This window comes from Brassica napus, chromosome C3, assembly GCF_020379485.1.
Source record: "Brassica napus cultivar Da-Ae chromosome C3, Da-Ae, whole genome shotgun sequence".
NCBI lineage: Eukaryota > Viridiplantae > Streptophyta > Magnoliopsida > Brassicales > Brassicaceae > Brassica > Brassica napus.
In genome coordinates this window covers 36,831,336-36,844,144 of record NC_063446.1, presented here as the reverse complement: position 1 = coordinate 36,844,144, position 12,809 = coordinate 36,831,336, and the positions used below count along the sequence as shown (strand labels likewise).

The 12,809-nt window shown below is 31.9% G+C and overlaps 1 protein-coding gene and 1 non-coding gene across 2 annotated transcripts; one reads left to right on the top strand and one right to left on the bottom strand.

Annotated features, from left to right (window-relative positions):
- Positions 1–229: 229 nt before the first annotated feature.
- Positions 230–2,739, bottom strand: LOC106385463. The gene is made up of 4 exons (XR_007320831.1): positions 1,291–2,739; positions 944–1,020; positions 678–880; positions 230–593 (listed from the first exon to the last, which is right to left on the bottom strand). It is a non-coding gene; the product is annotated as an uncharacterized LOC106385463 (transcript).
- A 5,083-nt stretch (positions 2,740–7,822) lies between these two features.
- LOC106348218 (F-box/LRR-repeat protein At3g58940-like) lies at positions 7,823–10,360 on the top strand. The gene is made up of 4 exons (XM_013787912.3): positions 7,823–8,954; positions 9,049–9,189; positions 9,268–9,615; positions 9,690–10,360. Exons 1-4 carry the CDS (start codon positions 7,992–7,994, stop codon positions 10,158–10,160), a joined length of 1,923 nt encoding a protein of 640 aa, XP_013643366.2. The 5' UTR covers positions 7,823–7,991; the 3' UTR covers positions 10,161–10,360.
- Positions 10,361–12,809: the final 2,449 nt, after the last annotated feature.

Sequence of the window (12,809 nt, the reverse complement as noted above, 5' to 3'; positions counted from 1 at the left end):
AATATTTATTTAAAGTAACTAAATTAAAATATATAAATATAACACATTAAAATATTAATTTCTTTTTTGTTAAGCACTCCAAATCACCATCCCCACCAATGGAGATGGTCTTAGAGCATGTCCATTGGTAACAGACTATTAAGAGTTCTAATGATTAATTTAGTAGTTAATTTTGTGATTTGAAAAGTTAAGAACCTTTGTTAGTCTAATTAAATTTCTCCTCTTCCAATGGGAGAACCTCATTGAGATTCTTAAATTTTTTTTTTGGTGAAATGGTTTGTTGCAATTGTAAGAGACACAATATTTTGGTGAAATGATTTGTGGCAAGTGAAACACAATATTTTGGGAAACTTTTGAGACACACAATACACTAGTTTTTGAGTAGCTGCAGTGGTCATAGATGATGAGCAGCAGTCTGAAGACGAGGAAGCTGGAGACATAGGTCTCTTCTTCTTTTCCTGTGTCTTCTTCCTCATATGAGTCCTCCAGTACTTCTTTATCTCATTATCGGTTCGTCATCTTACCACGTTTGAGACCAGGATGTAAGTAGTTAACCCACCTTAACCTGCAACTCTTCCCTGTTCTATTCAAACCTGCAGCCAAAACCAGATCATATCTTTTAATGGAAGGTCCTTTCCAAAGACCAACCACTTTTTACCAAAACAAAAACCTTATACCTAGTCTTATGTTTCTCCCTCCACCTTCAAACCTGACACTTTCGCTACAAAATCCCATCGTCGATCTCCAACATGTGGACAAAAAATGTCTTTCACTCTCTTGGTCTGATGACGGTGCCACGTTTGGACTTGCAAAGTGATCATCAGGAAAAGTATCCTTGAAGTTGCCACGTTTGGACTTGCAAAGTGCAGTCCTATGTGCCCTGCAATGGATCAAAAAAGCATGAGTTTCATCACAAAGATGTTAGAAAGAGACAAGGACATACGCGACAATGACAACATCATCTCCATAGAGAGAGGTCCTCTGGTACGCAGCACTGTCCCAAGCCAAGCAAGCAGAAGCCTTGATACGTTGTCACAATATTAAAAAAAAAAGCTTTAACTTTTCTAAGATATCAATCAAAAATGGAGAAAATAAAAAGCACATCAACAAAATCTAATTCTCAAATTTGATCTCAAAAACAACAATTGTCAGCTCAGACGAAGCATGCAAAATGATATAATTCACTATTAAAAATCAAAATAAAAATCCAAAGTTCATTACAAGAGAACCAGATCGAGAATAATACAGGATCCCGTAGGCTTAGAGACCGAGAGAGAGATGGAAGCTTACAGAGAGAGAGCCTTCGAAACTGTGTGAGGAAGAAGGACGGAGATGTTCAAGAAGAACTCATTGTCTCTCGATTGCTTTTTCCATTTTTTTTTTGCAGATTTCTGGGAACGAAAGTAGAGTTGTTGGGTTTGATCAATTTATAAGGAAGATTAAATTGGGCAACTTCAAGGATACTTTTTCGGCAACGATGATTTCATCGAAGTATTTGGAGGTGGATGAAGAGAGAGCCGGGCCTTTTGTCTTTTATGAGTAGCCAATACGAAAACACCACGTAGGAGTTTTTAACAATTCTAAAAGGTCTCTGCTTATAACCGGTTCTCTGCTTTTTATTCATTTTTGATTTACTTTTTTTAGAATTTTTTTAAGAACCCTTGCTAAACCCACCAATGGAGGTGGTCTTAGTACCCACCACAATAACGGCAAGGGCCAAGTACACCAGCATCAACTAAACCGAACATTTATTAGACGCGGACAGAACATGTACCCAAGTCACGCCGAGCCAAAAACGAGCCGTAACCTCCGTACTCCTTGGCCTGAAACCCCGAACCTGCACAAAGTTTGTCACACACACCAACACTAAGCTCAAGCGAACTTAAGTGATGCTGGGATGTGAGCGATGACCAAGCGGCGTGCCGGCTACAAAGCCTGAAGTCGTCGAAAACCGACAAACAAAAACCCGAGCTTCTAGAACCCGTCTCGTGTAAAGACAGTATGAAGAACCAGGGCACAATCCTAACCGAAGGCTGTCGCCTTTAGAGAACCAAAAAAGCCAGGAATCACAGAAAGAAGATTTGAAGCGAAGAGTTGCAAGCGGCCACTGAGGAGGCATAGACGACCGCCATCTTAACCACACACAAGACCTACACGAGCTGGAATAGAGATCGAAGACCAAGCCACCTGCGAACTCGAGCTACAAGACTCGCCACCGTGGTAATGAGATCCACCGGCTCACACTGTGACTAAGGAAAGGAGGGACTGGCGCTTGTCGACACCCCGAAAAGAACCGATAGAAACCAACCCGAGCCGACTGACTCCCTAGAACAGAATCAAACCGTCCCTCCTCTTCACGAACCGAGAGAAACTGGACGAGATCTGACGGGAAAAAGATCTACATCCTGAACCCAAAAAGCTGACTGAAACCACCATCCACTGTTCTACCTGCTCATTAAAGCACCATAGAAAGCAGATAAACCGCCGTAGTCGCATCTCCTCTGCAGCGGAAGGCTCTTGGTGACCAAACCCTAGCCCAAACCTTGAGGATATCGGAGGGGAACGAGATGGACGCAGTGGCAGAAAAACGAGAACAATGAAACAAGAGCCGGAGAGCCTTTGGTGCCGGCACTCGCGACCGGACGCCGGGGAAAAAATCAAATTGCCGTTAATAGAGCATGTTGGTCGAAGGAGAAAGCAAAGGAGGAGAGAAAAACTATTACTATCCATGATTTTTTCTATATGACTTTTTGCGATATTGCGGGATGATATCATTTAAAATATTATTTGGGGTAAGCAATTTTTGTACATATTTGAAATTTATAATAATTTTTACAAATTACATTTGTTGCTGAGAATTTTTAATCGGTTAATAATGAAAAAATAACACTAATTTTTATTATCTGTTATATATTATCCGAGAAACATTACACTATTTGAGGTAACAATGTGTCATCAGTCATCACACAATGATTCTTAGAATCCCCAAAGAAATATGTTAGTTCATCTAAATATATAATAATATTTTTATTAAATTAACCATAAATTCATAATTAATGTTCTTTATTATTTTCTTAAATAAAAATTACGAAATTGGCTAATGTGGCTAAATTATATATGACAATTAATAATTTTGATTAATAAAGATTTGATTAAAATTAGTTTATACTCTATCAAATTTTTTAATTTTATATTATTAAATAAATTAAATAACAACATTAACCATATACTAAAATATTGAGTTTTCTGTAAATATTAATATTTATTAAATGAGACTTCCTATTTATATGATTTTGTAATCATTTGTATATGTCATAACAAAAAAAATAAACCATAGATCTCAAAATTTTGAATTTGAGACTTTTAAATAATTTGGTAATTTATAGTAGTTTTTAAAATTCAAAATTTAAGATTAAAAGATATATCTATATGTTAATATCGTTTAAATTAAACTATATACCGTATTAAAATACATAAATATTTTAAAATCAAAATTTTCTTTTAAAAAGAAAAATTGATAAATGCTTTGAAAAATTATTGACAACTTAACATTTAAATTTTAAACTTGCACTAATGTTTTTTTTTAAATTACTAAAACTATTAATCCTACAATGAAATTTTTTTTATCAATGATTTACAAATTTTATATATTTTACGTATGATTTATATTTAGGATGATTCATATATGTATTCGGTTCTTCAGATATATAAAATCATGTACCGTCTGGATATGTATGTTGGATCGGGTTTGGTACCTTCAAATTTAGATCATGAACTTATTCGGGTAATTTGTCGAGGAGTTATTCTTGGGTTCACCCCCTAGGGTGAACCTTTAGGTTCACTAACCAATAGAAAATTGTCATTTTAAATCTAGTATCTTTTAATTAAGGAAACCAAATAACTTGCAAATTATATTATTTTTTCAAAATAAAATTTAAAAATAAATAAAAATAATATATAAAAAACGAATTCAAAAAAAAAAAAATGTTGTCAACAAAACACTAAACCCTAAGCTATAATACTAAACCCTAAACTCAAATCCTAAACCCTAAATCTTTGGGTAAACCCTAAATCCTTGGGTAAACCCCTAAACCCTTGGAAAAACACTAAACATGTTGTCAACAAAACACTAAACCCTAAACTCTAATCCTAAACCCTAAACCCTTGGGAAAACCTTAAACCCTTGGGTAAACCCTAAACCCTTGGGTAAACCCTAAACCCTTAGGTAAACCCTAAACCCTTGGAAAAACACTAAACATTTGGATAAATTCTAAATTATAAATCTTAAACACTAAACTCTAAATCTTAAAAATAAATATTTTTTTTAAATAATATTTTTTTAGAACTATTGTTATTTTTATTTATTTAATTTTTTATTTTTTATTTTAAAAGCATAATATAATTTGGCAAGTTATTTTGTTTCCTTAATTAAAAGATACTAGATCTAAAATGACAACTTTCTATTGGTTGGTGAACCTAAAGGTTCACCATAGGGGGTGAACCCAAGAAAAAGTCTTTGTCGAGGTCTATAAATTGCTAAATTAATATATTTTGTTTCATTTAGGCTTAATTATTATATTTAGTTCAGTTCAAATTTTTTTTATTATATTTATTTGTTGCGTTTAAATTTTATTTAACAAAACAAAATAAATCGATATGCGTGTTTCAGGTTTCAACAAATATATGTTTAATTTTTACAGGCAACAGAATATAAAGATGCATATGACGAGAATGTCATCTATATCTATGTTTATCAACCTCAAAGGATGCTCATCCCGTTGCCAGTATCTTCTCCGATCATTCGTATTTACAGATATCGGGAGTATTAAACGCTGTTTGTTACACTATCTAGAGATGCAGACGAGAGTTTTCTTTAGACTTTAAATTACAAGTAGTTTAGATGGTTCATCGGGATAAGTTTTATAAATTTAGTCTAAATTTTTAAAATCAGCCAGCTGATCCAAACTGAACTATACGGATGAAAATGGTTCTGTCAAAATGGTATAATGTATATTATACCTCTATATAATTAACAAATTACAAACTTAAACCTAATATCATTTTGTCATTAATGAAGACTGATTAAACTGCAAAAATACATTTTTCCACCAAAACCACAAAAACACATTTTCCGCCAAAACGACAAAACTCATTTTCAGCCAAAACCTCAAAAATACATTTCCCATTAAAACCGCAAAAATACACTTTCCCGCCAAAACCTCAAAAATAAATTTTTCCGACAAAATCGCAAAAATACATTTTTCCGACAAAATCGCAAAAACACATTTTTCCGCCAAAATCCAAAAACATATTATTCCACCATAACCGCAAAAACACATTTCCTGCCAAAACCACAACAACATGTTTCATGCCAAAACCGCAAAAACATATTTTCCCCCAAAACCGCAAAACACATTTTCCCGCCAAAACCGCAAAATGCGTTTTTCCCGCCAAAACCGCAAAAACGTGTTTTCCCACCAAAACCCCAACACACGTTTTCTCACCACAACCACACAACGCATTTTCACGCCAAAACCGTAAAAAACATTTTACCTCCAATAACGCAAAAATGGATTTTCCGCCATACCCGCAAAACACATTTTCCCGTTAGAAACAAAAAAAAAAATCAAACTTCTCGCCAAAATTGTTGTGAACATTTATTTTTCCGTTAAAACTACAAAATTATATTTCCCCAAAAGCATAGCTTAAAATAATTGTATTTTAGACAATTAATATAGTGAAACAAAAATCAAATATGATTAAATCAAAATAAGTGTATTTTAGTAATTTGTTTACTAAACTCATCTAGATGAAAATGAAAATAAAAATAAAGAAACAAACATAAGTCCATTTAGATGATTCATCTAGAAGAACCATCTGGATGGACAAACAAACAATCCTATAAAATTTGGATGCATCATATAAATAGACCAGCTGGATGAAGATGACCGATGGTAAAACAAACAGCCCCTAAACGAGTCTAAAACAGAAAATGTGTGGTTGTATTATTGAAGTTATTATTGAAGTTATAAACTCAAAGTGAACATGTAAAGTTACAAAAATCTCAAAAAGTTAAAAGAAAAAAGAATCTTTTCCAAATATCCCTCATGAACAGACAACCTCTAGTTTCCTAAGTAATGATCTCTCACTTCAAAAGGGAAATACAACAATACACAAAATTGGGTTGTCGTGAAAACCTACAAATAGATTAAAGAACATGAAGATGAAGATGACTTGATGCAATCTTGAAAATGTCAATAGATTGTTCAGGATTAAAAGATTACATCTCCTCAAATTGTAGCTTTCTTTTCTTTGACCTTGAACTCGTGGACGTGGAACCATTTCGTGGATGACGATTTGTTTCCAGTATTACTAGTATAACTAAAATTCGTATAACTAGTACAACTTTGTAATTAATATGGTGATATTAGATTTTTGTTTCCGGCGTATGAATGATACTAGAAAAAGGATGATATAGAAACAATGAGACATATTAGTCTAATCTTTCCGTTTCCATGTGTAAAATACAAGTAAAAATAGAAAAACTAGAACATATATATTTACTACAACTTTACAATTAATACGATTATCTTTGTTTTTTTTTCAGTGTATGAATGATGTTATAGAAGTGATTGATTTTTGTTTTCAGCGTATGAATGATGTTATAAAAGAGAATGATATATAACCACTGAAAATGTTGGCTTAATCTTCAGGGATGTGCCAAAAAATGTTAATAGTTTGTTTTATATAATATATGTTTGGATAATGATTTGTTTTACCATTTGACTAGTTTTACTTTTCACAAAAAAAAAACCATCTTCACTTTTTTTTTGCTCTCTAAGCCGAAAAAGACAACTGCCAAGCCGAAAAAGATTGCAATATAAGAAGATCTGGAAAGTATAAGGTATTTGGATAAACAAGTAAACAAACCATAAAAGTATAAGGTAGATAATGAAAACTTACGAGGTTTTATAATTTTCAAAAAAGTTGAGGTTTTATAAGAAAATTCAGAAAATTACAAAACTTCAAACAAATTAGGACAAAGCTTTATGATCACATACCAATTTGGATATTTGGTTGTCAAAGTTGTACTACGTGTACCAGTAATACCAGTATAATATGAAAAGATATATCAGTTATACTAGTTATACCAGTTGTTTATATGTTTAGCTTTAGGGGTTGTATCATATTTTCACATTATAACTTTTGTAAAAAAATATGTTTGATGTTTAACTTTCGTAGTAATATGGTTAATCTAGTAAACAAACATTAAAATTATGAAATATATACTGTAAATTAAAGAGTGTAATGTAATAGTTTAACAGAAATTTAAAAAACTTCAAAGTTAAAATAGATGAAATTTAAGTTACGATATTTTTTTGCTTATTTCATAATGAAAACATGAGTTATTTGTCATATCAGTTGTAGTACTTGGACACTGTACATGAATTATTACATTTATATAATAATTATACTATTTATATAGTATACCTAGTCGAAGGAAATAACTAGAAAAAAGAATATATGACATGTGGCCAAAATTTAAAAGAAATAGGTCCCATGCAAAGGGGAGAATAAAAAAAAAATTGTGCGGTTGTGATTGATGAAAAAAAGAATTGATTTTGTGGTTGACATTGTCTGTTCGTTAATGGTAAAGTGGTAATCTATCCATCCCGAGGATCACTTAGATTAAACTTGGTTGTCTGAGAATTTTTAAGGTCACTTGGACCATATTAGATTTAATCATTTGATAAAACAAAGATTAAAGTCTTAATTTGAAGTATAAATGGTTGGACGGACTTGTTAGCCAGAGAAACAAGAATTAGTGGCTATATTTTCTCTCATATAGATAAGATACGAATAGATGGAGGTGATCTTTGGAGAATCGGCTTATCTGACCAACACTTAGTTTTATATGGATAACTGACACAAAAAAAAAAAAAAAACTCCCCATCTTCTGATTCTACTAAACTAGCATTCGTGCAGCGAAGATGGATCGCATTGGAAGTCTACCTGACGATGTTATTTGTCATATACTGTCTTTCCTCACGACAAAGGAAGCTGCTTTCACCTCGATTCTCTCTAAAAGATGGCGTAATCTCTTTACACTCGTCCCTAACCTCGACATTGACGACTCTGTGTTTCTTATTCCTGAAGAAGGTAAGCGAGAAAGAGACGGTATCCTCCAAAGCTTCATGGATTTCGTGGAGAGGGTTCTAGCTTCGCAGGGTGATACTCCCATCAAGAAATTCTCCTTGAAATGCAAAACTGGCATCGACACAGATCGTGTGAACCTTTGGATATGTAATGTCCTCCAACGTGGCGTTAAAAGCGTTGAACTTGTCCTAGATTTTCATAGATCCGATGATGACGATTTAGATGCCGAGTATATGTATTTTCTGCCCAATGAGATGTTCGTTAATACCAAACTGGTAGAGCTGAGTTTAAGAAGCGAGTTTGGTGTTGAGTGGTCGCGTAGAGGTGCAGACACTTTCTTACCAATGCTTAAGACTCTCACCTTTGAATCTACGTGGGTTCTGTTGTATGAAGATCTTGAGGTGTTTCTCTCTTCTTTCCCTGTTCTCGAGGACCTCCACATGGCTAATATTGAGTGGCCGGAAATGGATGAATCCGTGTCAAGTCAAAGCCTCAGGAAGTTAACTATCTATGCTGGCGGTTTCCGAGACTTTCGAAATCCGAAGAGCATTTCGTTTGATACTCCGAATCTTGTTTACCTTGAGTATTCTGATTATGTTGCCGCGGATTATCCAAAAGTTAACTTGCCCAATCTAGCTGAGGCTGTACTCGACCTTAAGTTAACTGGACATGACATTGAACTAATACGGGCACCAAATGATGAAGATGATGTTTCTCTGCGTCTTGGAAATGTGTGGAAGCTCATAAGTGGCTTAAGAAATGTTCAGAGACTTTTCATTTCAGCTGACACTCTTGAGGTCAGTTGTTATTTCTGAAACATTATTTGTTTTTGAAAAAATAATATATGTTAATGTTGGGACTTGGAATGTTTTTTTTGTCTTGTTGTTTCAGGTACTGTCTCTATGCTGTGAGTCGATGCCGGTGTTCAACAACCTCAAATTTCTGGGTATTATTAGTGCTGAGGATTTGGGATGGCAAGCAATGCCGGTTCTCTTGAGGAACTGTCCACATTTAGAAACTCTAATCCTCAAGGTATATGCTCAAAACATTTGTACAATGGTGTGTTAGTAGTACTTAGTATTCCCTTATTGACTGGTTTCCTCTTTCAAGGGTCTCTTGCACTATGTGACTGACAAATGCGGGGATGTATGTGACTGCATATCTCGGGAGGACAAAGGGCGTTCTCTTTTATCATGTCCAGTAAAGAAGTTGGAGATCAGAGAGTTTCAAGGAACAGTTAGAGAGAAAGAGATGATAAGGCATTTCTTGGACTCTTTCCCATGTTTGGATGATATGGAAGTATATGCGGACCAGAATGGTAATGATCCTACAGACGTGGAAGTAAATAGAATTTGTAAAATCGTTGCATACAAGGTCCACGCGGAAGAAGTTTCCACGGAGACTGTGGTGGAGTCGAAGAGTATGTCCCAAACCCAGATGGAGGAGATCTCCTCTCAGGTATATTTAATTACATAAAAAAAAACCATTACGGTTTTGAATTAATTAATCAGTCCTTTTCTTGGTTTCTGCAGTTTCCCCGCAATAACAGAAATAAGTACAATTTTGTTTACATCTTGCATGGAGCTCCTCCTCCTCCTCCACCGCAGGAGATGTCTCAGGACTACCTTAAGGAGCAGCTTGATGCTGCTAAGACCAAACTTGCGGAACTTAATGAGGAATATAAGGAGAGGCAACGAGTCCATGATGCTATGTTTGATAGAATTGTTGAGCAGAACCCGATGATAGCATCAGCCTTGAAGGCTCGACAATCTGCAACAGAGGGGTCAGAGGCGTCTAACGATCAGGAGAAGAAGCGAGACTTCAAGGCTCTGTTTGAAATCATTGCGGAGCTGAATCCAGATCTTGCATCAGTGTTGAGGGCTAGGCGTGGGACCGACTTAGAGGGAGGGGAGACGTCGAGGGATCAGGGGGAGATGACCGAGCTCGACCAAATTACGTCCGAAGCTGTGGCAGCATATGTTTTGCCTCAAGATGGGCACTAGATTTATTATTGTTTCTAATTTGTAAAACTTATATATTACAAATTATTAAGGCTCGGCGTTCGGATATTTATTTGATCGGGTTTGGGTTGGATATTTTAGATATTGGGTGCATCAGATCTGGGAAAACTGGTACTCTCTCCATGTTTAACAATTTTTATTTTGTTTCATAATAAGTGATAATAAGTGATGTTTTGATAAAATTTAATGTCATTTGAAACTTGTGACCAATTACAAAATACTACATTTTTTTTTATTGGTTAAATTAATTGTATTTAATGTTATTTTATATGATCAAGATAAATTACATAAGATTTTGTATTTTCTTAATATTTGTGCCAAAACCTTAAACATCACTCAAAGTGATACATATGGAGTACTATTTTGGATAAAATCACTAATTAGTTCGTTAATATCGAAGAGAACGGAAAAGAATCTCATATCTATACCATTATTTATGAAGTGATTTTGTTTATTTGTCATATTTTCCATGATTTTAAGTAATTTTGATTATTTGTCATGTTTTCATTATTTAAGCTGAGTCATTAATTTATTAATATTTTTTAGCTAAGTTAATAATTTATTAATTTAAATAATATAAATATGAAATTTGTAACTAGATATATAATTATTGTGATATTACTTATGTATCATGATCTCCATGATATTAGTTAAATTTGCTTATTTGTCATATTTTTATTATGTTATAGCTTAGTCAATAATTTTGTTTATTTGTCATGATTTCCATGATTTTAGGTAATTTTGTTTATTTGTCATATTTTTAATTATGTTTAACCTGAGTCATTAATTTATTAATAGATTTTTTCTGAGTCAATAATTTATTAATTTAAATAATATAACTATGAAATTTGTAACTACATATATAATTATTTGATATTTTTTATGTGTCATGTTCTCCATAATTTTAATTACTTTTGCTTATTTGTCATATTTTTATTAGGTTATAGCATAGTCATTAAATTATTATTAGTTTTTAGCTACGTAATTAATTTATGAAGTGATTTTGCTTATTTTTCATGATTTCCATGATTTTTGGTAATTTTGTTTATTTGTCATGTTTTAATTAGTTTAAGATGAGTCATTAATTTATTAATATTTTTTTAGCTGAGTCAATAATTTATTAATTTAAATAATATAACTATGAAATTTGTAACTACATATATAATTATTTTGATATTGCTTATGTGTCATGATGTCCATGATATTTGTTAATTTTGCTTATTTGTCATATTTTTATTATATTATAGCTTATTCAATAATTTTTCTTATTTATCATGTTTTCCATGATTTTATGTAATTTTGCTTAGTTATCATATTTTAATTAGGTTTACATTGAGTCATTAATTTATTGATAGTTTTTTTGAGTCAATAATTTGTTAATTTCAATAATATAACTATGAAATTTGTAACCATATATATAATTATTTTGATATTTCTTATATGTCATGTTCTCAATGATTTTAGTTACTTTTACTAGCTTGTAATATTTTTATTAGGTTATAGCATAGTCATTAAATTATTATTAGTTTTCAGGTGAGTAATTAATTTATTAATTTAAATAATATAACTATAAACTTTGTAACTAGATATATAATTATTTTGATTTTGTTTATTTGTCACGCTCTCCGTGATTTTACTTAATTTTGCTATTTTTTCATGTTTGTATTAGGATTTAGCTAAGCATTGATTTATTATTAGTTTTATCTAAGTCATTAATTTATTAATTTAAATAATATAACTATTTCAAGATTTGCAATTAGATATATAACTTTTAAATAAATTTTGTAACTTTGACGAGTTAAAACCAATTCTTATTATTCTGTTTTAAAGTCATATTTGTTACTGGTAATTTTAAATCATATTTGCTACTGGACCTGGATGTGGAACATAATCTATCTTTTATTATATTTTATTTTTATAGTTTAATGATAATATAGATAATGTGTAAGTGATATGTATCTTAATCTATATTGTATTATAGTTATAGTAGTATTTAAATGCTAATACAAAGAATTATGATGCCGACTTTATCTTAGTATTCATCTAAATAATGTATTATAATTATTTGTCAACTCTATGCTATGATAGTATATATTCTCATCATACGTTTGATAGAAAATACACACAAAACTTACAAAACTTCATTTCACTTTTTTTTATTAGAGTTATTGAGTCGGCTAAAAATTACTATAAAATTAGAGTAGAAGTGTTGATGCTGTCGAATCATGAAAAAATCAAAATTTGTTTCAATTGAATTGGTGTTGATGCCGTTGTAAATATATTAATTTATTTCATTTTTGATTCACATTAATTATATGATTTGGTGTTAGTCCCTTATTCGAAATTTAATTTGTAGGGAACTTGAACTTATGCTTCTATTGAAAAATGTTCTTTAGGCGACTTGTTTTTTGGTAAATTTCTATATATGTTATCTCAACGGGATTCTTTTATTTTGCATAATTTCACTTTCAATGATTATACCATAAAATATAAAAAAATCCTCTACTTTTTAAGATAAATTTCTACATAACAACCAAAATCATACCTTGTGATGATATTTAAAAAGAGTCGACAAATAATGATTTCAAAGAATTTTAAGAAATATAGGGACGTCAATATGAAAATAAATTT